The 25,145-nt window shown below is 33.0% G+C and overlaps 3 protein-coding genes and 2 long non-coding RNA genes across 6 annotated transcripts; 4 read left to right on the forward strand and 1 right to left on the reverse strand.

Annotated features, from left to right (window-relative positions):
• The first annotated feature begins 1,739 nt into the window (after positions 1 to 1,739).
• On the forward strand, positions 1,740 to 6,165 carry LOC140984609 (probable beta-1,3-galactosyltransferase 2). 2 transcript variants are annotated; one of them, XM_073452149.1, is made up of 11 exons: positions 1,740 to 2,434; positions 3,059 to 3,152; positions 3,282 to 3,346; positions 3,436 to 3,647; positions 3,733 to 3,796; positions 4,264 to 4,336; positions 4,488 to 4,608; positions 5,171 to 5,258; positions 5,363 to 5,488; positions 5,565 to 5,674; positions 5,754 to 6,165. In XM_073452149.1, the coding sequence occupies exons 1-11, from the start codon at positions 2,322 to 2,324 to the stop codon at positions 5,900 to 5,902; spliced, it is 1,215 nt and encodes a 404-aa protein (XP_073308250.1). In that variant the 5' UTR covers positions 1,740 to 2,321; the 3' UTR covers positions 5,903 to 6,165. The 2 variants fall into 2 exon arrangements, with proteins under 2 accessions (XP_073308250.1, XP_073308249.1); XM_073452148.1 differs by having other exon boundaries at positions 1,741 to 2,434; positions 3,059 to 3,155.
• Positions 6,166 to 6,799: 634 nt separating this feature from the next.
• Positions 6,800 to 15,725, forward strand: LOC140985429 (delta(14)-sterol reductase-like). Its single transcript, XM_073453296.1, has 14 exons — positions 6,800 to 6,844; positions 9,381 to 9,489; positions 9,607 to 9,724; positions 9,817 to 9,887; positions 10,092 to 10,148; positions 10,527 to 10,618; positions 10,854 to 10,901; positions 11,245 to 11,362; positions 11,439 to 11,485; positions 11,873 to 11,954; positions 12,908 to 12,984; positions 13,112 to 13,231; positions 15,238 to 15,312; positions 15,392 to 15,725. Exons 2-14 carry the CDS (start codon positions 9,442 to 9,444, stop codon positions 15,543 to 15,545), a joined length of 1,107 nt encoding a protein of 368 aa, XP_073309397.1. The 5' UTR covers positions 6,800 to 6,844; positions 9,381 to 9,441; the 3' UTR covers positions 15,546 to 15,725.
• A 542-nt stretch (positions 15,726 to 16,267) lies between these two features.
• LOC140984211 (uncharacterized) lies at positions 16,268 to 18,123 on the forward strand. Its single transcript, XR_012176580.1, has 4 exons — positions 16,268 to 16,530; positions 16,862 to 17,137; positions 17,684 to 17,778; positions 18,055 to 18,123. It is a non-coding gene; the product is annotated as an uncharacterized lncRNA (long non-coding RNA).
• A 1,272-nt stretch (positions 18,124 to 19,395) lies between these two features.
• Positions 19,396 to 21,331, forward strand: LOC140985427 (autophagy-related protein 8C-like). Its single transcript, XM_073453295.1, has 5 exons — positions 19,396 to 19,565; positions 20,243 to 20,298; positions 20,383 to 20,435; positions 20,828 to 20,946; positions 21,033 to 21,331. The coding sequence occupies exons 1-5, from the start codon at positions 19,529 to 19,531 to the stop codon at positions 21,125 to 21,127; spliced, it is 360 nt and encodes a 119-aa protein (XP_073309396.1). The 5' UTR covers positions 19,396 to 19,528; the 3' UTR covers positions 21,128 to 21,331.
• A 2,769-nt stretch (positions 21,332 to 24,100) lies between these two features.
• Positions 24,101 to 24,624, reverse strand: LOC140984942 (uncharacterized). Its single transcript, XR_012176675.1, has 2 exons — positions 24,269 to 24,624; positions 24,101 to 24,199 (listed from the first exon to the last, which is right to left on the reverse strand). It is a non-coding gene; the product is annotated as an uncharacterized lncRNA (long non-coding RNA).
• Between the last annotated feature and the right edge of the window lie 521 nt (positions 24,625 to 25,145).

Raw genomic sequence — 25,145 nt, forward strand, 5'->3', positions numbered from 1 at the left:
TTTTTTTTTTTTTTTTTTGGGTGATATCTTACGTGTTTAGACAAGTAAGATGAGTCGATTCGATCAATATTTATTTTAAAAATAGATGATCTCCTGTATTTAGAAATGTGAGACGAGTCGATTCAATTCATATTTATTTTAAAAATAACATTTTTAATATAAAAATAATGTATTTTCATGGATCGAATCGGATAAGATATATATATTACAAAAGTAATTTATAACATTTTGTGATAATAATTGTTGATCTCTCTCTCGGAAAACAATTACAAACTGCCAAAAAAAAGTACAAAGATTTTTTACGAAACTGAAACCTTTTCAACAAACACGCAATTATTTATTTAGAATAAGTGTTTTCAATTAAGAATTATTTTTACGTGTAACCAATCTGTCGGTGTAACAAAGGTACGAGTACTTAGGACCAATGCATTAATCGAGTTTGCGTTGAGCCTAGGGTTGTCTATCATGTGGAGACATATGTACTTAAAATTACATGTAAAGATATATATATATTCTCCCCAAAAAAATAAAAAAATACATGTAAATATTACAAGACAAAATTCTTTTTATTAAATTAATATATAATTCTGAAATTCTAATAAATGATATCGATTAAAAAATATATATATTTGAAATTTTAATTTCATAAAATATATTATATTTAAAACAATAGAAAGTGAGATCGAAATTTAGAACCGATCGTGTGGTAAGCTGTCCACCCAATTCAACCATAATTTGCAGCTGCTTCAAAGAGAAAACTACTCGTCACCTACTGCTCCATTCCGGGAAAATAATTGGAAGAATGCAACACTTTATTGATTTAAAGCATTGAATGGACAAAAAAAATGTAATCGACCAGTAAGGGACTTATTTTTACGTTTTCCCGATTAATTTTTTTTATTATAATAAAAAATAATTAACATAAAAATAAAAATAAAAAAGAAAAAAAGAAAATGGCAAATGTTGTTAAAGTTGGCTATGACCTGTATAAAAACTTAGAGAGACAATCACCATGTTCGTTACACGTGCACCATGTGTATGACTGATTATTATACAGAAAAGGGGAAATACGGCGACGGGCCTGTCGAATTCTTCTGATATCAGGTATCTCAGACATGGTCGAAGGTAATAAACAATTTTCCAAAGAGTGGAAATATTTATTTTTTATTTTTAATTTTTAAAAAAATAAGTGCCTCTGTCGAGGATATTTTGAATAAAAATGCGAATTTCACGAATCAATAAACTATAATTCTTGACAATACATTTATGTTATTCAATAATATTCCCTTTCCAAAATTTAATTTCTAAGAAAATACCAAAAACTAATGTTACATTGTCTTGTGATTCAATTTTGTTTGATGAACTGCGATGGACCTGACTCATGAAAAATTATTACTTTTTAAATCAAAAATATTATTTTCATGATAAATATGGATACCCGTTTTACGAATATGAACTCATGAAACTGTATCTTAAAAGACCAACTTTTTTTAAAAAAACACTAACCTGTTAGTTTGTCTATTTCTTTTTATTTCTAACTTACAATGCTCTGTATTTTAAATTAGAAATAAGTAAATACTATGTAGAGATGTGGGTGAATATGTATGAATGAAATGTTTATCAAATATATATATTATATTTAATTTTTACATACAAAATAAAAATAAGGTAGTTTTATTGTCAAATTATTAAGATTTAGAAAAAAATTCAGAATAAAATTAATAATAAAGGAATGGAACAGAGAGCAGTTGAGGTGGGGCGGTGGGTCTATTGTTGCTTGGCAGATTGAACACACAGCTTCACTCTACTTATTCGCCTTCTTCAATTCTTCATCTATATTTCGTTTTAGATTCCTTCCTCGGTGAAATTAAGCATCACGGATTGAATAACCCACCTCTACATAAATTCAGGTTGAGATAAAATTGTACAACCCACTTTGGAGATAATTAATACAAGCTCTGAGAAGTCCCATTGACTTGCCAAAAAGAGATTCACTGGAAATCTTCTAGCATTATTTCTTTTTTAGCTTTTTCTCTCTTTTTTTCTTCTCGATCTCTCATATCTTATTTTGAAGTTTGCGTAAGAAATCGCACATTGTTTTGCGTGCGACAGTTGTGTTAACTTTTTGTTGTTTTAGTTTTTTTTTTTTGGGGTGTCATGATCCTTGTTTTCTTGAATTGCGTTACTGTAAATCGGTAGCTATCAAGCGAAGATAGCAGCTTTTGATCTTTTTTATTTAGTCGATTCTTTAAATTTCATGAAATTTGATATGGGGTGTGCTTAAATTGATCAATTGGGAGTTTAAAGTGAAGAATAGAATAATGTCTTGGAAGAGCAGAGGGGTGGAGTCAACTTCCAAGAATGTGGTTCCACGAAAACTCACAATATTCCTTTGTCTGGGATGTTTCTGTGCTGGAATGCTCTTCACCGACAGGTTTGATATTTTCAATTTTCTATTAAACTTGCTAAGTGGAGCTATTCCATATGTAATCCATATTTAACCTGTATAATATGGAGCCTGATGACTAAAGATTTTGGTTAGTGATTGGTAATCATGACAGCCTATGATTATCAATTTATATAGGTGGTCGTAGACTTGGTGGTGTGGTTTCCTGAAAGTTGAATTGATCGTGATCCAATTATCAACAAAAAAAATCCACATAATGCTGCTTATCATTTCCTGGAGCTAAAAGTTAACAGTCGGGATTTTAATGGCTTTCAATTTCACTTAGAAATATATTTTTTTCTACCTTATCTAGGACATTTAGGTACCTTACGGGCGATTTGGCTTGTTATAGATGTTTATTACCATCAATTGGAAGATATAGTTTTAGTGGGAGAAATATCTTTGCGAGGATTGCTCAAGATTTAGCATGTGAGAAAACATAACATTAAGCTGAAACCTGACACTTCTAACTTAAACTCGGAAACTATTATGCAAAATCTGTTTATTTTCTTGTTATTGAAACAGCCTCTATGAGTTTGTTCCACACGCTCCTTTCGCTGCGTAGGACTTCCTATGGACGTAGCTTGATTGATTTAAATTTACTGGTGACAGAAAGTGGGCAGATCCCGAAGCTAAAGGCATATCAAGGTTGACTGGGGCAGGAGAAGAGAAACTCAGTTTAGTTTCAGATGGTTGTGCTCCAACCGTTGTGAGTACTCACGTAATAACTATTTGAACTTCCTCTCATTTTAAAGGGATTTGCTTAAGTCCGAGTGTCTCTATACTAGTTGAAAAATTCATTACTCTGTATTGTTAATCATTTTTTATTTATCAGAAAGATGTAAAGGGTGAGTCCAAGTTTATATCAAGTGAAGTTTCAAAGTCTCAACATGCAATTGAGTAAGCTCCGTGGACCTTGAATAATTAATAATTTTTAATGTTCATCAGTGACATAAATTGCATCACTTAAGCTCACTTACAATTTGCAGAACCTTAGATAAAACAATTTCAAATTTGGAGATGGAATTAGCTGCAGCCAGGGCTGTACAGGATTCCTTACTCAGTGGTTCTCCCATCTCCGAAGACTTGAAGATGCCCGAATTAACCAAAAAAAGAAAATACTTGATGGTGGTGGGCATAAATACTGCCTTTAGCAGTAGAAAGAGGAGAGACTCAGTGCGTGCTACTTGGATGCTAGAAGGTGATTGAAATCGAGTTAATTTTATTTGATTCTCAGTGCTCACTGTTTATTTTACACGATCTCCTTCTTCTTCATATAAATTCAGGTGATAAACGCAAAAGGCTTGAAAAAGAAAAGGGCATCATCATTCGATTTGTGATTGGTCACAGGTGAGAAATAGTTATATTTGTTGATGTTAAACAATTTTGAGCGACTGTTACACTGTTATCCTTGCTCATTTGAAATTTATTTCAATTGCTCTCTTTGTGATGGACAATAATTTTTAGCTAATCAATTACATGAGAATAGTAGAATACCATTTGCACTTGATTTTTCGTTGAAAAATTAATTGTCTTGGATTTTCTTTTATTCATGCTTCCCTTGTGTGTTTTACAGCAGTGTAGGGCTGCTACTCTTTCGTTCAATTGGTGTCATAGCTATTGGTGAAACATAATTGAAGTATCATGGAATGTCTCTGAACGAACTTAAATCTTAGTTTTCAAACTTTGTGATGATTATTTATTCTTCTGATACTTTCTCACCACCTTACTATTATACATTTTTTCAATCACAAAGAACTTGAATGAGAATGATTATTATATTGTTGCCCATTTTCATTGCATCCCTTGGTCACTAGTGCAACGTCAGGTGGTATCCTTGATAGAGCTATCGAAGCAGAAGATAAGAAACATGGAGACTTGTTGAGACTGGTGCGTTTGCTTATTTTTTAGTATAGCTTGCTTATTATTATTTTTTGGGCCTTCTTCTTCCGTGATGAGGGGGCAACTCATGTCTATACTTACTTCTTTTGCTATTCAATAGCTATTTTAACTTATTCAATGTCGTTAAATGGTTGACCAGGAACATGTAGAGGGATACCTTGAACTATCAGCCAAGACTAAGACTTATTTTACCACTGCTATTGCACTCTGGGATGCAGATTTTTATGTCAAAGTTGATGATGATGTTCATGTAAATATAGGTAAGCATCGAATAATCTCCCTCTGATAGTTTGCATGTACAGTACAAGATATATATGACAGTATGTGTTCATGGCGTGTGAGGAGTGTATATAAATTATGAATAACCAATGAAGATGGGATGGGCTATAGAAAGCAGCAATTGTGATCTCCCCTCTTGAATCAAGGAATCGAGTATTAATATATAATTTCTGCTGCTGGAAAGGCTCTGTTTGGACCATTCCAAATATTTATTTTGATTTATAATTTTTTTGCTTGAAGTACATGTATTTATTACAATGTTGTTAACAGCGAACTTCCACTTTATGTAAAAATGTAAAGAGGGTTGGAGTTTTAGGACCTGGGATTATAGTTTTCGCAACACTAAGCTGTTTAAGTATTTATATTGTGTACTGTTTTGTGTCAATTTTTTCAATCCTGCAAAAGCAAACATAGTGGGGGTTTAGTGAGCTAGCATTTTAAACAATAGCTAGCAAAATTTAATCGGAGCTTCTTTCTTTCTTTGTTGTGTTTTGTTTTTGGCAATGCTGCCACACATTTTGATGTTGGGAACACAATATGCAGCAACTTTAGGAGCAACTCTAGCTAGGCATCGTTCGAAACCAAGGGTGTATATTGGATGCATGAAATCTGGTCCCGTCTTGGCTCAAAAGTAAGCAAGAGTATTATTAGAATATATATCAGCTGATGAATTGATGTGATGGATTTCCTGTTTCTGGACCTTACATGCCCTTGGCCGCGACATTTCCTTGGCAGGGGAGTGAGATATTATGAACCCGAGTATTGGAAATTTGGTGAGCAAGGAAACAAATATTTTCGTCACGCTACGGGGCAATTATATGCCATTTCTAAAGATTTGGCTTCCTACATATCAATAAATCAGTGAGTGTTGGCTTGTTTCTTGTTATTTTCACATCTTCAAATCTGTGGAATTTTTTTGCAAGTTTCACTTTCGTAGGCATGTATTGCACAAATACGCGAATGAGGATGTGTCGTTAGGAGCTTGGTTCATTGGATTGGATGTGGAGCACATAGATGACCGAAGATTATGTTGCGGAACACCACCTGGTAACATATATCCTAGCCTTAAAATATGCACTTGAATGAATTTGTTAAATATGTTGATTTATATCATATATATCCACAGATTGTGAGTGGAAGGCCCAAGCAGGCAACATCTGTGTTGCTTCGTTCGACTGGAGCTGCAGCGGAATTTGCAATTCGGCTGATAGGATTAAAGAGGTGCACCGAAGATGTGGAGAAGGCGAGAATGCTCTTTGGAGTGCGGTTTTCTAAGATATCTCGGCTCGATGCAAAGCAAAGTTTTCTTCTGATGCAATTGTCCCATCTCAGGACAACGCTAAAAAGTCCAAGAAATCTGCACTTGTTTTATATTCTTGTAATATATTATAGGTGAAATAAAGACAAAAGAGCTACCATAGATACTTGCTCCATTTTTGCCTGGAGATTGATGGCCTAATAGTGCAGACCATATTACTGCATAGTGCATATTTAGGCCGGCCTACTGGTGTATTTCATAGTATTAATTATCTATTCTTTATCCAGCATCTGTGCCCTTTTTTCTTCCAATGCACAAATTTCATTTTATTATAACTAATAAATATAAATTAGAATTATTTATGTATTTGATAAAAGAGTGGGTCTTATGTGATACCGTCTCACGGATTTTAATATGTGACACGGGTCAACCATACCCATATTCACAATAAAAAGTAATACTCTTAGCATAAAAAGTAATATTTTTTTATGGATGACCCAAATAAGAGATCCGTCTCACAAATATAACCCGTAAGACTGTCTCACACAAATATTTGTCTTGATAAAAATATAAAAAAATTTGCTCATAGAATTATATCTTATATTATAATGAGGGGTCTCATGTGAGACCGTCTCACGGATCTTAATATGTGAAACAGATCAACCATATTCATATTCACAATAAAAAGTAATACTCTTAGCATAAAAAGTAATAATTTTTCATGGATGATCCAAATAAGATATCCGTCTCACAAATACAACCCGTGAGACCGTCTCACACAAGTTTTTGCCTATTATAATTTAGCATACATGCAATATTTATGAAAATATATAGGATAATTTCAACCGAAGGAAGGACGTTATGGTCAAAGAAAATTTTAATTCTAATGTCTATTTTTGTCATTGGCCAAAAATAAGATTTTCCAAGTATTTTCTGCCTTCCGTGACAACCTAGACAGGAGTCCTAGCAGGGACAATAAAAAATATACGATTCATTTTAAATTTAATTAAATAAAATGGATTTTGATTTTTTTTTTAAATCGAAAAAAGGGAGTTGAATGCTGTTAATTAGGTGAATTCATTTATTAGGTCATTAATTAGTTAGTTAGATTTTACTTTTTAAAAAAATATTTTTTTAAATTGATATATCCCTCCTCGATTTGAGTTTTCATTTATTCCCGTTATTTATGTGTTCTTTACGACAAAATAATCAAAAATCATCTGAAAATTTGAAGATTTGTAGAGAAGTAAGTATATACTCGAATGCTCTGTATTGCTAGATTTGTTTCAGTTTAGTTCTGATTGTTTTTTTTTTTAATTTTTGTGAGTGGAGTTAGTGTGATTATTTACAGTCGAAGAACGTGTTTATTGTGTGGGTCGAGAAGGTGGATGGAGTGTGATTCGAGTATGATCGTATGTTCTAGGTCTGGATAGTGGAGTGTGAGTAGAGAGTGCTAGTTCTAGCTATTGTCTCGAGTGGGTCGAGGTGCAGCTGCACACCTCGACCCACAGCATGTGCACCAACCTGTGAGTCGATGTGTGCATGTGCACACCTAGACCCACATAATACGTCTATATAATAGCATATTTATAATATAGCATATTTTTTTTAATACATACTATTGTCTATAATATAATAATCTTATCTATGTTTTGTAGGTTATGCCACCTGTGATCAAGAGAAATGTGGAAGGAAAAAACAATACAGATTTCCATCTGTAGGAGAATTTGGTAGACGATAAGATTGAATGATATGTAATTTGTTTGAATTTAAAGACAATCGATTTGATTTTATTAATATGTAATGTGTTTGTGGTGAATTTTTAATTTTGGTGTGGGTCGAGTGGACAAAATTGTAATGTGTGTAGTAGATTTTTAAATTTGGGTCACGTGGGTGGTAAATTGTTTCAATTTTGGGACGAGTGAGTCGAGTGATAATGTTAGAGGTTTGGTTTAGGGTTTTGTTTAGGGTTTAGGGTTTGGATCGAGTTTGGGTCGAGGTGGGTCGAGTGGGTAGGAAATTTTTTATATTCTTGAGTTTTGATCATTTTATAATATATAATTCACTTTATATATGATTAGAATATAAATATATATAAAAAATTTATTTGTGTAAACATTAGTTATATGCTATAATTTAAGTATGTTAGTTAAAAAATTCATAACAAGTAGAAGAATGTATCTCTTATTCTAACAATGTGGGTTGAATTTATACTCGACTAAAAATCTTAACAAGTTTTATAATTCCACTAAAATTCATAACAAATTTTATAATAATAGAGCTAAAAAAATTCATAACAAATTTCATTACATATTCACTTTAATGAATGTATATCGAAGCATATGAAATTAATGTTTATTGTACTAAAATTCTTAACAAATTTTATAATAATATAACTAAAAAAATTCTTAACAAATTTCATTATATATTCACTTTAATGTAATGAATGTATATCAAAGCATATGAAATTAATGTTTATTGTACATAAACATTAACAAATTTTATAAATTTTATAATTATACTAAAATTTTTAACAAATTTTATAATAATATGCTTTTCGACCCATCTATTACACAATATATATATATATGCTTCTCGACCCATCTCGACCCACGCGACCCACCAAAATTGGGTCGCGTGAGTCGAGTATAATTTCGACCCAATTTTGTGACGAGTTATAACCCTCGACCCAATTTTGATTGAAATTGTTATAATCCTTAGCACATAAAATTAAATTACCAAATTGAATGTACTGCACCAAATATTTTATCTCTTTCTCATTTAAAAATGATACAATCTTCTTATAGATTTCAACGTATCTTGATCCTAAAGTTAACTTGCATTCAAAAAATTGATTCCTTCCAAGTTTAGCAGAAAGTAAACATGTAAAAAAAAAACAAACAAAAAGATTATTAGTTGTATAAATTTAAAACAAAACAAAGGTTATTAATTATAAAATTTTAAAATTAACGGGTCGTGACGGATCGTGAAGGGGTCGTGAAGTCTTCACGTCACGACCCCGAGTGGGTCGTGAAGCCCACAACCCTGGGTCTTGTGCTTCACCACCCAACTTAAGGTTGGTGCTTCACGACCCCTGGGTCGTGAAGCCGTGGGTCGTGAAAGCACGGCTTTCACGAGAATACTGACGAGACCCAATAAATTTCATATCTCAAAATAAATTTATTAACAATACGTGGTTTTCTTATTGGATTTGTTGAAGAGAAATAACTTGTAGACTCGTGGTTAATTGCTAGCCAAAAAATGAGAAGATGGAAGGTTAAGAAGAAAAAGATTTTTTGTGAAGACAAGGAATGAAATAAGATCTAGGGTTAGAGTCGAGAAAGATTGAAAAATTGAGTCGAGTAATTTTTTTTATTTAATTAAATTATAAATTTTATTATATATAAAATTAAAATACACTAATAAAAAAATTAATTTTTAAACAAATTTAAAAAAAAAAAAAAAAAATTACATTCACTCCTTTTTCGTTTTCCCAGTCCTAGCAAAGTAAGCACAGCAGTAGTGAGCTGAAGAAGTTACCATCAATCCTGCGCCGATGGATCTCAGCGCTCTTCTCCTTTCCCTCATTCCTTCGTGGACATCAGTTTGTTCGCCTTAACTCTCTGCAAATCACTCACAAATTTGTTTAATGAATGTGCATCTGTATCTCATTGTAACGACTACCTTTTCTGCTGTGTTTTTTGAAAAAAAAATGGAATAGGTTGCTATGATGCTGTTATTCTTTACTTACTTGGCGATTGCTGGATCCCTTTTGCCCGGGAAAGTTGTTCCTGGAGCGGTGCTTTCTGATGGAACTCGGCTCCATTATCGTTGCAATGGTTTGAAATTAGACCACCATTCCTACAGCTTTGGTTCCAATGACGTTGTTTCAGAATTTTTAATCGGTTTTTTCTTTGTTTGGTGATTACAGGTTTATTATCTCTCATCGTATTGGTTTTTCTACTCGGGATAGGCGGATGGATGGATTTTATATCACTCACTGTGAGTATTGTCATCTGTAGTTTTAATACGTGCTCATACGGAAAATGAGTCTTTCTTTCTTCTTTTGTTTTGGTTGCTTGTAATTCGTCATAAGAGGCTGAAGATTGTTGTAAATTTGTTTTGTTCACGGCATTTAATGTATGATTTGTGGACTATGCGCACGTTGATGTCTGAAATGCATTTGGTATCGTACATTTGCTGCAGGCAATTGCAGATAGAGGGCTTGAGCTTTTGTCAACAACGTTTGTATTCAGTGTATTTGTAAGTTTCTGGTCAACCTGTTGTTACATTTCTTCAAATGAAGGGTTGGGATCTAGTTATAGTACACCTGACTAATTATTTTTAATCTAGTAAATATATGAAATAGGCTTGTTAGTATTGAATTATGACATTTAGCTGAGAATCACGTTATCGGGGTCATCCATCACAAAGTGACTGAAATATTGAAATTTTATAAGCTAGTGTTGTATCACATACACTCGGGCACATCCCGGATTTCGATTTAAAGGTAGTGAATTATTAATCTCCTAAAAAGCACTTGCAACCATTCGGTGATTGTACACCTTGTAAATTTTGACGATCTAGTGTCTTGTTGCCTGTGCGTCACGAGTGTTTTGTTCTAATGGTGTTTCATGACAGATGACATTTCTTCTCTATATAACTGGCTATAATTCCCGATCACGAAGTTCTTCTTTGAAGCCTCGAGTCACTGGAAACTTCATTCATGACTGGTAAATAATTCAATTTGTCACACGAAGTCTCTCAAACTATTATCGAAATCAAATATCGTAGTATCCCCTGAAAAGTTCTTGAAAGCAGTTTGTATTGATCATTCAAGCTCCAAGAACTATTTCACCTTTTCTTTTCTATTTTTTTTATACATAATGCTTTATTTACTAAATTTATAGATTGGCCATTAACAGTTTTCTGCAGTTTATGCTTATGTATTCTTATGTCATGCTATAGGTGGTTTGGGATACAACTAAATCCTCAGTTAATGGGAATTGACCTCAAGTATGTTTCCAAACCTAAGTTGCTAACTAGGTGTCTTGAAACTGTCACAATCTTCATAACATACTCTGTTATGAGTGCTTTTGGCATTTTCCCACCAGACTCTACTGCTAGTTAGAGTTTTATTTTTCTTTCTAGTATGCTATGTATAAATTAGTGACAATTCCTTCCAGTTAATACCTTTTTGATTGGAAGAAAACTACAATTGATAAGCTTTCTTTCATTATATCTGTAAGTGAATGTGATTGTGATTTCCTATGCTTATAAGCAGCCACCTTTATCTCCTCACATGGTGAAATTGGCCAGTGCATTTTTTTAATATAATGTAATCCAATCTATCTTGTAGATTCTACTTTGTTAGAGCTGGTATGATGGGATGGCTTCTTATAAATCTGTCTGTTCTTGCAAGCATTCAAGTGACTGACTTAAGCCGATCAATGATACTCTACCAGCTATTTTGCGTGGTATGTTGGCAAAAATTATATTGTGTTCTTGAAATCGTTTAGTTCTTAGAATTTTGTCTTTTGCTTCCTAATTCAGCTATACATCCTGGACTACTTTTTCTTTGAAGAATATATGACCTCCACGTAAGTATCATACTTTCCTCTTGTATGTGAACGTATATTTCACTGCAACTGTATCCATATCATCATTTGTTTGTCCAATGTATATGTCATAGAATAGCTCTCGTTGTTTGGCTTTAAAAGTTTTGTTGTTCAATTAGCTTTGGTTCGCCATATTATTTTAGAATGCTGATTCCTCTGTCAAAGTTCATTTGGAAATGTTACACTAGTTTTTGTTCTGCTAGGTTTGTATAACATATCATTCTGATTAGTGTTGAAGGTTTGCCATCTCTAACAAATTAATTAGTTTCCTTTTCTCTGGTTGATTTTTGAATAGCCTAGTTGTTAACTTTCCATTCACATGTCACAGAATCCTTAAATCTAACCTCAACCAAATTGGCATCTTCTTAGATGGGATATAATTGCAGAGAGGTTGGGTTTCATGCTGGTTTTTGGAGATCTAGTCTGGATTCCATTTACATTCAGTATCCAGGTATACGGTCGTATAGGCAACACTTAACTCAATTTTTTTTTCAAGTCCCCCTTTCTTAAATTCAGCTCTACATGCTTTTACCCATCAAACTGGGTTTAGGCAAAGCATAAAACTTTTCTGGAAAAATCAACTTTGAATGGCACTCAAATATGAATTTTGTCATGGATTTGTTATTCCTGGATATTTTAATGTAGTTTGTATTGAAAATGGTTTTGGAAACATTTTGGTCCTGGTTCATTGTGTGATAACTACCTTCATATTCCCATTCTTTTAAAGTCTTCCGATTCCCTTTGTCTTTCGCCGAACATATCCAATTTCCACCAATCCCTCTCTCTCTCTCACACACATTCAGTTATCTATGGGCATATTCACCTTTCCTCTATGAAACATGACCTTTATTGCAATTTTACGATGGCATTGTTGAGGACATTCTTCGTCTATCCAGTGTCTGTAGAGATGATAATACCAATGTCATACCATCATGAAATTATGTTAATGTGGAACCATATAACTTGTAGATTATCTAATTATATTTGGTCAATCCTTTTGATCTATGATTGTTGCTGCAGTTGTACAATGGTTATATTCTCATATCTATATTTTCCAAGGGTTCCTAGAAACAGCTTGAAATTGAATTTTGACTGTTTCTGTTTCATGCCTGTTTATCCATTCTCTATAGTGTCATTATGCAACAAAATGATTTTAATATTTGTAACTTAAGTAAAAACCATGTTTTCATTGTCCTACTCTATTTAATTCTTGAGCTACTACTCTTTTTCAGAAATGAACTATTATATTCATTTATTCTAGTCATCCCATTGTTTAGTGTGCCATCTGATCAGTTACTCTGGCTCAATCTGGCATGTGAGTGATGCTGTAGTGTATCTGTGTATGCATGCACGAGCATGTTCTCCTTGTAAATATTTTATAATTTATTTCTTCTCTTTTGAAAGGGTTGGTGGCTTAAAGATAATGAGGTGGAGCTAACAACTGCTGCTGTTGTTGCCAACTGTCTTGTTTTTCTCATTGGGTAATATTTCTCTTTCAAATGAGGCAATCACAGATGCTATTGTTGTTGGTTGTTTTCAACCAACATATTTGGAGTTTCTGGTCTTGTCTATTTTTTACACTGACATGCTTGTTTTGTGGTTGCAAAGCTATCTCGTCTTCCGAGGAGCTAACAAGCAGAAGCATGATTTCAAAAAGAATCCCGAAGCACATATTTGGGGTAGGCCTCCAAAAATAATTGGAGGGAAGCTTCTTGGTTCTGGTTACTGGTAAGTATCCATCTGGCATTCAGAACATCTCTCTGTGGTTCCCTTACTTCATCGCATGAAAATATGATCGAATATATCTACGTTATAAAAATAATAAGAAGAAAAACATGCATTGTCGTTGCATAAAATAACCAAGAAAATTTTTGTTGATAAAACATCATATATCCGAATTAGTTAAAATATTATTTTACAAAAAATTTACTGCTAAACAAGTTTGTTAATTAAAAATATTGGGAAATGAAGTAATATAAATCGTTATAATCAAAGAATTACAGAAATTGAAAAATATATGATAAATAATTTACCTTGAATATGTTTTAATTTATATGAAATATATTTTAATTGACTCGAATCTAAAGAACAATATTAGAGATTGAATTCATGAACATTATAACAAAATACACAACCTAAAATAACAAGAAGACATATATATCAAGGACAAATTTATTGTTTATGAGAAATGCAACTTCCTGATTAGATTTTTGTACGAAAAAAGTTAAATCTATCATTATTAATATAAAAATCTATGTACCCAACAAATAGAAAGCAGATGAATAAAAACTGAAAAACACGCATTAATTATACATACATCAATCAAAGCAATACACATTAGATTAACACTAATATGATTTCGTTTATTTTGATTGTTTTTTGAAATCGAAGTACATTAACTCATTTGACTTAAAAAAGCTCAACACTTTCACATGAGAATGAAAATATGATCATTGTCCACAAAAAATTATTTAAGTCAAAATTGTAAATTGAAACTATACATTTTTTAAATCTTGTTTTTTTTAAACATAACTGAAGTCGGAAAACTTCAAAGTCTCCAAAGCAACAAATATAATAAAAAGATTGAACCTCGAGACTCGAAATGTAATTATGCAATTAAATAGTTTAACCAAAAATGAAGAAAGAAGCAAATTCAATGTTAAATATCAGACAAATGACAAAATTACAAAAGTACGAAATAGTAGTAAAAATACGTGTAAGTGGATCGACGAATCAAGTTTCCATATAAATATGATTCATAGAAGGAAAAACACTTGTTATTTGTTGGTTATTAGCGGCATCCCGAAAACTTCTGGGTTGAAATATGGTTTTCAAATTTAGTGTCAAATTAATGGATGTCACTGTCTACAAAAAAATTATTTAAGTTAAAGCTGTAAATTAAAATTTAGATTATCTAAATCTGGTTTTTTTTTTAACATACGCGAAGTCGAAACTTCCAAATCTTCAAAGCAACAGATATAATAAAAAGATTGAACCTCGAGACTCGAGATGTAATTATGAAATTAAATCATCCAATCAAAAACAAATGAAGAAGAAAAGTCAAAGTTAAACAAATTACAAAATTACAAAAGTACGATATAACAGTAAAAACAATACGTGTAAGTAGATGAACTAATCAAATTTCCATTAAAATATGATCCATACAAGAAAAAACACTTGTCGCTTGTTGGATATTAACGGCATCTCGAAAACGTCCGGGTCGAAATATGACTTTCAAATTAAGTTTCGAATTAGTGGATGCTGCCAAAAGAAGTTGTGATGCCCAGATTGAACCTCAAGATAACTCTGGAATTAAACGGCACAACCAAAAAAAAAGTCAAAGTTTAATAGACAAATGACAAAATAACCATAGTGATCCCAAAAGATAAACATAAGAAATACCAAAAGACAAACATAAGTTTTGATGACAATTTAGTAAACAAACAATGAAACCACGTTTATAAAGATAATAGATAATAGAAATTAATATAGCTCTAGAGAGAAAATAGAGGCCATGCGACATAGAAAAATGAATATAGCCTCAAGGTATCTAGATTCTAATGTATCATCTCTCTGAAAGTTCGACCGTCTGTCTTGCATTGGTCCTCTCCGTATGTCTAGGCTCTACAATACCACTGCATTTTGGTGTTCCTTGTGTTTCTACGAACTATGAATTGCTCCTTCATCCTAAGTTACTATGACTCCATCCTGGTAGATTTTTGTTCCTTTTTCAGGGCAATTGCCAGGCACTGTAATTATCTCGGTGATTTGTTGGTTGCTCTGTCCTTCAGTTTACCTTGTGGGATAAGGTCATAATCTCTCTCTATCTATCAAGGATGGGAAATTTATAGTGGCTTAATTTTGTCATCTTTTACCATGTTTACGCAGTTCTCCAGTTCCATATTTCTATCCAATTTACCTATTTGTTTTACTGATATGGAGAGAAAGGAGAGACGAAGCCCGGTGTGCACAGAAGTACAAGGAAGTTTGGGCGGAATATCGGGACCTGGTTCCTTGGAGGATACTTCCATATGTTTACTAATGGCGAGCTCCTGCTTTGTGTATTTATCAATGGACAAATTTCCATTTCCATGTTTTATGTAGAATGCTCTATTTTTTCATAATTCTTGTTAAATGAATATTTCTGGATTGATGTAAAATGTCTGGACAATTTGAGGTTCTTGATGATGGATGAAGAGAAATGGCTGTGCGAGTTGCATTTGCTTTGGATATTTACGTGGATATTTACTTGCATGCTGTGTCAATTTCGATGTGAATTGGAATTGGGGGAAATATTTCTATTTCCAACTATATCCTAATACATGTTTACAGCAAAGCCGACGACTAAAATATGATATCAATTGCTATTATAATACAAGATCTAAAGATTACAGTAGAAGAAAGCCAATTATTATTATACAATAGTGCGTGAATTGATACTCTTTCCGAAATATCCTTTTATGAATTTGGACAACTATTATTATTATTATTTTTTTGCATTACTCGTGGCATATGTGATGTATGTGTTTTGTTAAAAAAATATTAAAAAATTTATTTTAAAATAAAAATTATAAATTTTTGAAAGTGAAATGATAGTTGATTAAAAAAATTTTAAAAAAATATTATTATAATATAGTAATGTGATTAAACTCAAATCATTAGATTGTCAATTCAGCATCGTCAACTTCGACAAACTCATGGATTTACGCCTAGCATATCATTGAACTTGTAGTCTGTACTGACTTTTGCATAAACCTGCTGGTGCAAGAGATGGGTTGGATGAGAGAAGTCGGTTGGGCATGACTGATGATGTTGAATGTCGGGCATCTAATGTACTACAGAACTATCATCTCTTCCTCCTCATGTCACCTCTCTCCGCTGTGAATTCTTTTTGGTGGAAACTCCTGTGACCTCGACTCCCACATTAGGCAAAGGGGATGAACTATTTTCATAAACGCAATCCTCCTATTGTTCATCTAGACTTGAAATCTCCTAACCTATTAGTTGACAGAAAGTATACTGTGACGGTAAGAGGAAGATTAAATATTTTTTATTTATGATATGAGCAAGTTAATTGTGATGCTTTGAAATGTTTAATTTTTTCCTCCAAGAACTCTTTTAATTAGTGGAGTTGGTCTATGAGATGACATCCATCCTCTCATGTGGTTGCTTCATTTTATTTATTTAGGCCGCCTGTATCTTTATTGATTATTATTTAAAGAATCATATAAGTTGATATGCTTTTGTAAGATTTGTCCTTGTTCCTGTCAAACTCACTGTATTGACTTACCTTTGTTTTTAAGATTTCTTCACTCACTTATTTTGTATGGTTCCTTACCATGTACATCTCTTCGTCAGGTCTGTGATTTTGGTATTTCGGATTTAAAAGCTAACACATTTATTTCATCCAAGTCTGCTGCTGGCACTGTAAGTTTACTCTCTTTTTGTGCGAAGATATCTCATTCCTCAGACATTTGCCTATATTCATCTAATAACGAAGTAGTATTCTTTTTCATGTAACCTGAGTGGATGGCACCTGAAGTCCTCCGTAATCAGATGTGTACAGTTTTGAGGGAATTCTATGGGAGTTGGCAACATTGCAGCAACTGTGGGGGTAACTTAAATCCTGCTCAGGTTTGTGATTAGCTTTATTTGAACAAATAAAACTTTTATAGCAATTCTTATGACTTATTGTCTGAAAACTATTTTGCTGATTTGGGTCAGACTTCAGGGGGATAGGGTCATAGGGGTAGTACTGTTGCTTCGAGAATGTTGATAATTGAAATACTTGAACATTAGATGTAAATTGTTCATTTGGTCGTAATAAAAAGTCATATAAGCAGTAATTCTAAGAAGCATCAGATGCATCTGAATCACGAGGATGGACTATCAGTTTTTTGAAGAATATTTTATCCTACATGGATTGCTGGGGGAGCCGGAGAGACGTGCCCTGCTATGGCCTCTGTAACCTGCCTACCAGTTTACCTCTCCCTCCAAAACCTTTAATGAAAAACATGATAAAAATGGAAATCTTACCTTTGCTAGTTTCCTACCGGCGATGGTCATTCCCTGAATCTGTCGAAGTTTCTGAAGGATTACTGATATGTTTACATGAAGTTCGATATTTTCTTGAGCCCACTTGTATGTACACATGATTGAATTTGTATCTTAACCTTCTAGGTTGTTGCAGCTGTTGGTTTTAAAGGAAAAACTCTTGAAATACCGGTGGGCATAAATCCTCAAATAGCGGCCATAATTGGGAGCTGCTGGGCCAAGTGAGTGTAACGTCTGGTTTATTTGGGAAGTGTATAAACCTCCAAAGCTAGTACTAAAATTATTTCCTTGTCTGATGACTACATGCAAATCTGTCTTGAATGCTGTGTCTCTGAATCGACCATAAATATATTTAATAGCATTTTGGTTTAGTACATATTATCAATTGGCGTCACTTCCTTTCTTGCTGCTTAGATTTCTTTCCACTAGCCGATTTCACAAATGAACATACTTGTTATCGATATCTACATACTATTGGCTTCAATTCAAATTGGCAGAGAACGTTGATCAGGTCTCCAACAACTATAAAGGGTCATGCAGAAATACCTTCTCTCATGTGAAACTAAGGGAAACTGTAAAGCTTATTGCGATTATGTGAGTTAAATTCTTCCAATTTTATTCCTTGTTGAAACATCCTTGGATGGTTTTAAGGTTCATCTATCTAAAAGCATCTTGGTTTACCTTATCGATTTCACGTCATTAAATTTTATGTTGTCAGTTTTATTTGTTTATTTACGTTTGACTTCCGTTTAGACAAGTCATGATAAGATGAGTTAAAATGCGATGCGACGAAAATAATGTTAGATACGGAATGTTATTATTGTTTCTAATAGAAAAATAGATTTTCCAACTATTACAGTGAACAGAATCGGAAAACGAGGAGCAAAAACTCTTTTGCTTCCCTCAAGTTGTCGTTCAATCTTACAATGTTTCCTCCCTCTTCACTCGCACCCTCTTCTCGTGAAAACCTTGTGGATAGGCCTTTTTTCTCGGCTCACAATAAAATTCAAATTCCCCTCGGCTGCAGCTATTCTTTCTCTAAGCAAGATTATTACCATGTTTTGAGGTTGCTTAACTACTAATTTGCGTCACGATGTTTCTTCAGGTACATAACAGTATGCGGGAACTTCTTAGTATATTGATCTTTTTGTACAATCAGGTACCATAATCACTGCCTTGAAATAATAGAAATTCTAAAGCCATATTTGGATCATCTATGAAAAAATTACTTTTTATGTTGAATATCGGTAGGCTTGACCCGTCTTACAGATAAAGATTCGTGAGACCGTCTCACAAGAGACCTACTACTATGATTTATGTTGATTTCATATTTAGTGACAGTAAGAATGATGTGAAAACAATATAAATTTAATAGTATTTGGAGTAATTTTAACTTTTGTAGTATAGTTTATTATGTAGTATATAATAATATGCACATAACACAATGGGCTTTCTCTTGTACATGTCGATTTTCAAATCAATGTTAGATTTGCATATCGATATCGTATGCGTAGCTGATTATTGTTTTAGTTAAGTGAATTTGAAAATAATCTCATAGCTCTTTTTCGATTGATAACACCAATCAATTCAATATTACAAATAAGGTTTGTGTATTAATTGTGAGTGTCGCATGACATAAACATCTTATGAAATATCACGTCAGTTATTTTTTCACATATATTTTCTATGTGGATAAATCATATTAAACTAAATTTTTTCAAAATATTACGCTAGTGCAACTATCAGTTTTTTTTTATATATATACACACAAATTAGTTACATATTTATTTAACATTTTATTTATGATTATTATTCCTTGATTGAACAAGTACACTAAATCAAAAAATGATGAATCTACTAATAACGTCAGAATTAAATAAATTTTAATATCTCGTTTTCAAGGCAAGAAACCTAACGTTGAAACGCGATTTTTCTCTTCTTTCGCCGATCGTTGTTTCAACACCGGACGCCATGGCCAAAAGCTCCTTCAAACTGGAACACCCTCTTGGTAAATTGGTGGTCCTTTTGTTTAGGAGCCCTAATTTCCGTCTGGGATTTGGTTACATTTTTTTTCATGTATCGAATGTGTTTTTTTATTAGAATTGTGATAAAATCTTATCTGTCAAAGAGTGGTCAAACTCATGTTTATTTGAACTTGGATGATCTGGATCTTTGACTTTATTATTGTGGATGAACGACTGATTTGATTTACGGGAGTGTTATGTGATTTGGCTTTTGACTGTACGATGATGCGTCGATTTTATGTTGATTGATCTTAGTTTGATTGAGATTTTAGTTACTGGTGAGACAGTGTTGAAATGGCGTGGGACTTTTCCGTATTCTATGATCAATGCTTGAGTTCTGAATGACTGGGTTGTGAGAGTGGATCAGGGTGGAAAGCTGGCCTTGTGTTAATTGTTATTTAAAGTATGTAGTAAGTTTTCATTGAGATACTGCTGCAACTGTTGGGTTTTAGTTTTCAAGCAACTTCTAGCTTTGATTTTTCACATTCTAGCTTTTTGCTTATAAACTGTTTGCTCTATGGTCTGAAATTAGAAAAATTGTTGACGTTTCTTGAGGAGTTGAATGGGAAAGTTGTGCATGTTGTAGATGGCTTTGAGTTTTTTTTTGTTCTTTTGGGGTTTGTTCACAGTCTGCAGTGTATATTAATGTAATGTGTTGCAGAGAGGCGACAGGCTGAGGCTGCTCGTATCAGGGAGAAGTACCCTGACAGAATTCCGGTGAAAATTAGTAAATTTTCAATAATATACTTGTTTTGTTTTTTATCGGTTGATAAATCCTTCGCTTCAACTCCTGTGGTGTAGGTAATTGTGGAGAAGACTGAAAGGAGTGACATCCCAGACATTGACAAGAAGAAGTCGGTGACCTTTATCGAATTCCAACACTATTTCTTTTTCTTTATCTAGTTAAACTTATATGCATTGTTATCTTTGATGTGAAACACATTAGAGAAAGCCTAGGCAGTACCCCTTGATTATATGTCCCAGCAATATTATAATAGTTTTAGCAACGGTTGGTTGAGTGTTTAAGCTTTAATAGCTCCAACATTTCCTTTGCTGGAGATAACTTTATCTTAAATTACCCTGTATAGCATTTTCTTTATTTCACAGCAACTGTCATTTTGTTTAGGACCGTAGTTTTGATCCACCTTCGTTTTATTTTTTTTCATTGGCGAAAAGATATTATTTTCCAATTGGCTGTTTGTCTGTTCCCAACCTGTTAATGGTTTTTTTATCTCAAACTCTGCAGATACTTGGTACCTGCTGATCTGACTGTTGGACAATTTGTTTATGTTGTCCGAAAAAGAATTAAGCTAAGTGCTGATAAAGCTATATTTATATTTGTCAAGAACATTCTCCCTCCAACTGGTGAGAGAGAAACTTTGGCAGTGTTTAAATCGAGATGAGTTCGTTCTGTTGTATTTAACAAGGGCCTTTGTTGTGTGTTATTTTAGCTGCAATGATGTCTGCGATATACGAGGAAAATAAAGATGAAGACGGCTTCCTATACATGACCTACAGTGGCGAGAATACATTTGGATCATTCTGAGATGTATTTGTTGCTTAGCCTCTATGTGTGTGTGTGTGTGTGTGTATACATATATACTGTTTAAGATGAACTTGTATATTCTTTGTATTGCCTCGGTTATATCCTTCTAAGAAAGATTATTTTCATTTTGAACTTGATAAGAATTTGAGTGTGTAACTTTTATGTGTTGTTTAATAATATTTTTATCCACTAGATGTTATTGTGGGGATTTGCTGTATGTTGATGTTCGTTAATTGAATGTGTAAACCATACAATCAGGACAATGAAAGCAGCTTGGAGAAACATCCAATGAGACACTGTGTTTAATCTCTCGGATGAACAAGATTTGACCTATCTCTTAGGCCATAATTGGTACATTAAAATGGAATGAGTTAAAATGAAATATTTGCAGAGTTTCGTAATGTTTCTCACCAACATTGAGGTTGAAGCATGGTTGAAATTGAATATAAAGGATCTGTTGATGCATTTGGCAGCTACTATATCCTCTTGAGAGTAGGGTGATCGATAGCATCTAAATGTGCAAATCAACTTTGAAACAGAATAAAGATGAGAATGTAATTCTACTATATTTCGATAATTGGTACGTAAAAAATAAAACATAAGAGAATAAAATTGTTTTTAATAATTAAATATTTTTTTAACTAAAAATTCAAAATAATTATTCGATGATGATTATCATTATGAAATTATTATTATTATGATTATGTTCTATTAATTATTATAAAATTAATGTTATCAATATACCAATATTACTGATAATTTTAATATTACTATTTTTATTATTATTTATTTAATAGAATAATTATCATTGAATAAAATATAATAATAATAATTTATTTTGCTATATAATACGAAAGATTTATTTTAAATTTGCAGGAATGAGAACAAATAATTGAAATTAAAGTCTAATTAATTTTATAGGTTATTTCAAATCAAATCATTTTTTTTCTCGAGTCATACTAGGAGAAAACTTCTTATACGATTTTAGGTGTTATTTTTTTTTATCAACATCTATATTAATGAGCCATCTATTGAATCGTTGCAACTTATTTTCGATCTCAAGATAAAGGAAAAAATCTTTAAAAAGTGGGGTTTTATGATCCAATGAAGAGTCAAATTTATTTAAAATTTCATGATATTTTATATTTTTCTTGAAATGACTGTTCAACCAACAAGATCTATTCATAATCTTTAAAGAAAGAAAAAATCTTTAAAGAATTTCGGGGTTATAACTTCCTTAATAGCTCAACATATGTACTCTTTACCTACTTATATATTCATAGCACAAGAATTTACTACTCAGCTACATCATACACGCATCATCAATACATCGCAGATTCATCATTATAGGATATGGTGAAAAGAGAATTCTCAGTTACTTTATTTATTTTAATTATCCCTACTATCCATTTTTTACAAAATAATTAGAAGTTGCTAATATTGAAGTTAGCCATGTGTTAATATTGGGCCAGGCCTAGGAGAAGCTACTCAAAGTTTCTAATATTAATTAATGGGCTAGGCCCAAGGAAAGTTAGTATTAACAGTATAGCGGGCATAAATATTAGGCTGCGGCTTTTATTAGAGGCCCTTGGTAATTTGTTGGGCCACGTCTTCAAGCAGAAAGTTGCTAATATTTAATATGGGGCTAACAACAGCCCAAATATTGGGCTCTCTTCTACTTAAAGTTTCTAATTGCATAATGGGATTTTGGAATCGGTATATTTTGTGGTATATTTTGTGGTAATTGCGTTGAGTATTGTCCAACAAATTGTTTATCAATGACTGAAGTGTCTAGAATTGATTTCTTCTGTGTAATACTAATTGTTCTATTTCGCCTCTTCCTCAGAGAAAGACGATCAAACAATTCCCAATCATGGTCCTTGCGGATGGGATCATCCATATAATATACAAAAATAAACTCCAGATATTTGATAAGCCTGACGGAGCAATGCCGCGTGGAGGTAGAAGGCCCACGGGTCGTGAACTTCTTTTCCCGGAACGGAACCGGGGAAAGTATACAGAAAAGGCAGGCCCATGAAGCCGTATAGCAGGCCTAAATATTAGGCTGCGGTTTATATTAGAGGCCCGAGGTAATTGGTTGGGCTGAATCTTCTACCAGAGTTTTGCTAATATTGAGTATTGGAGATTTGGAGTATTAACAATAGGCCTAAATATTGGCCTGCGGCTTCAATTAGAGGCCCGGGTTAATTGATATGAATATTGGGGTAGGCCCATGTTGCATAAATGTTAAGGTTTCCAATATTTAGCTTTGGTCTTAGCCCAAGGTAAGTTATGATTGACAGCAGAGCTAAATATTGGGCCACGTATTCTATTATAGGCCCAAGGTAATTTTTTGGGCTACATCTTCTAGTAGAGGTTGCTAATACTGAATATTATGCTAGGCCCATATTAAAGAGTATTAACAAAATAACAGCAGGCCTAAATATTGTCTGCGACTTCTACTAGAGGCCCGGGTAATTCGTTGGGCTGCGGCTTCTACTGGAAGCCCAAGATAATTTTGACACGAATCTTTATATGTGACACAGATCAATCATACCGATATTCACAATAAAAAGTAATACTTTTAACATAAAAAGTAATATTTTTTCATGAATGACCCAAATAAGGAATCCATCTCACAAAATACGACCCGTGAGACTGTCTCACACGAGTTTTTGTCTTTTTTTTAATCACACTTATATTCATCCTTCATTCGTCTTATCCATAACAGCAACGATATCCTAATGTTCAAGAACAGAATTTGTGAAGAAATTACTGCGCAGATTTGTATTGGAAAAAATAAGAAATGGAAAGTTGCAAGATAATTGGTTGAAGCAATATACGGGGGGAAAAAAAAATTCCACAAATCGTGGACGGCCAAGTTTCTATACTCGATGTGAACACATTAAGCTTAAAAATCCCCTCATCCGTTCCCAAACCATCGGCTTGCTTCTCCTCTAATCTTGGGATGGATCATCATCATTATCTTCTGACTTATCTTTTCGATAATCTTCCATGATAAACCCTGGCACGAGAAAATTGGCAATCCAGTATGCTAACAGAAGTACGGCGCTGCCAACAAATCACAGAAAAATCAATCGATGCACGACGTAACAAAATATAAACATCACAATTTTACACCTTGTCTGGAGCAGTACGGATAAGTTTCCGCCGGTAGCTGACGAACTAGCGGTGATATACACAGGTGGGACTGTAGCCCTGGTTTTAAAAGACGAGAATCCAGTTCCATTTTCTTGAATCTTGACTGGTTTCTTTGGCTGAAAAACCATCCTCGTTTGGTACATATGTTTTGGAAGAGATGAAGGAGATGGAGAAGAGTGGTATATTATGGAATTCATTAGGATAACGTTCGATCACCTGTTTGATGTAGTTTGTGGATAATGGTTGGAAGATATGGAAGGGAAACCTTTGCGCAAGACCAATTGCGTGGGCGGGACCAAGCATCACACATGTTTGCATTTTGCATACCATACGAGAGTGTTTCTCCTCTTATTTTAATTTAATTATATCATATCTATCTTTCACATTTTATAAAAAATTGACTATATCATATGACAGAAATATTGCAGGTGTAGCATAGAATAATCTCATGTGAATCAACTCATATGTATGGAAACATGGAAGACAAAGTTACCTCAATACAATGGAGATTACATTATTTATACATAGATGCATTCTTGCCACGAATTTATTATATTGCATATATATTATATTCTACCAATTTACAAGAAATTAAAGATTTAATTTAATTTTCAAGATAAATTATTCAAATCAAAGTAAAACTCAAAACATAATGTATAAAATTATTGATGCCGACATTGGATAAAATTAAGGACAAAAATCCTTTGTTTGGTGTATCTTATAAATTAAAGTTACAACATTATACTTAATTTGAAATGTTGATTATATATATGTTCCTTTCTAGTTGATTCTTCAATCGAACTAAGTTTTTTTATTCAATTAATTTAATTTTCTGTTTGTCCGTCGTTTTATTTTG

The sequence above is a fragment of the Primulina huaijiensis genome, chromosome 9, assembly GCF_012295235.1.
Source record: "Primulina huaijiensis isolate GDHJ02 chromosome 9, ASM1229523v2, whole genome shotgun sequence".
Lineage (NCBI taxonomy): Eukaryota > Viridiplantae > Streptophyta > Magnoliopsida > Lamiales > Gesneriaceae > Primulina > Primulina huaijiensis.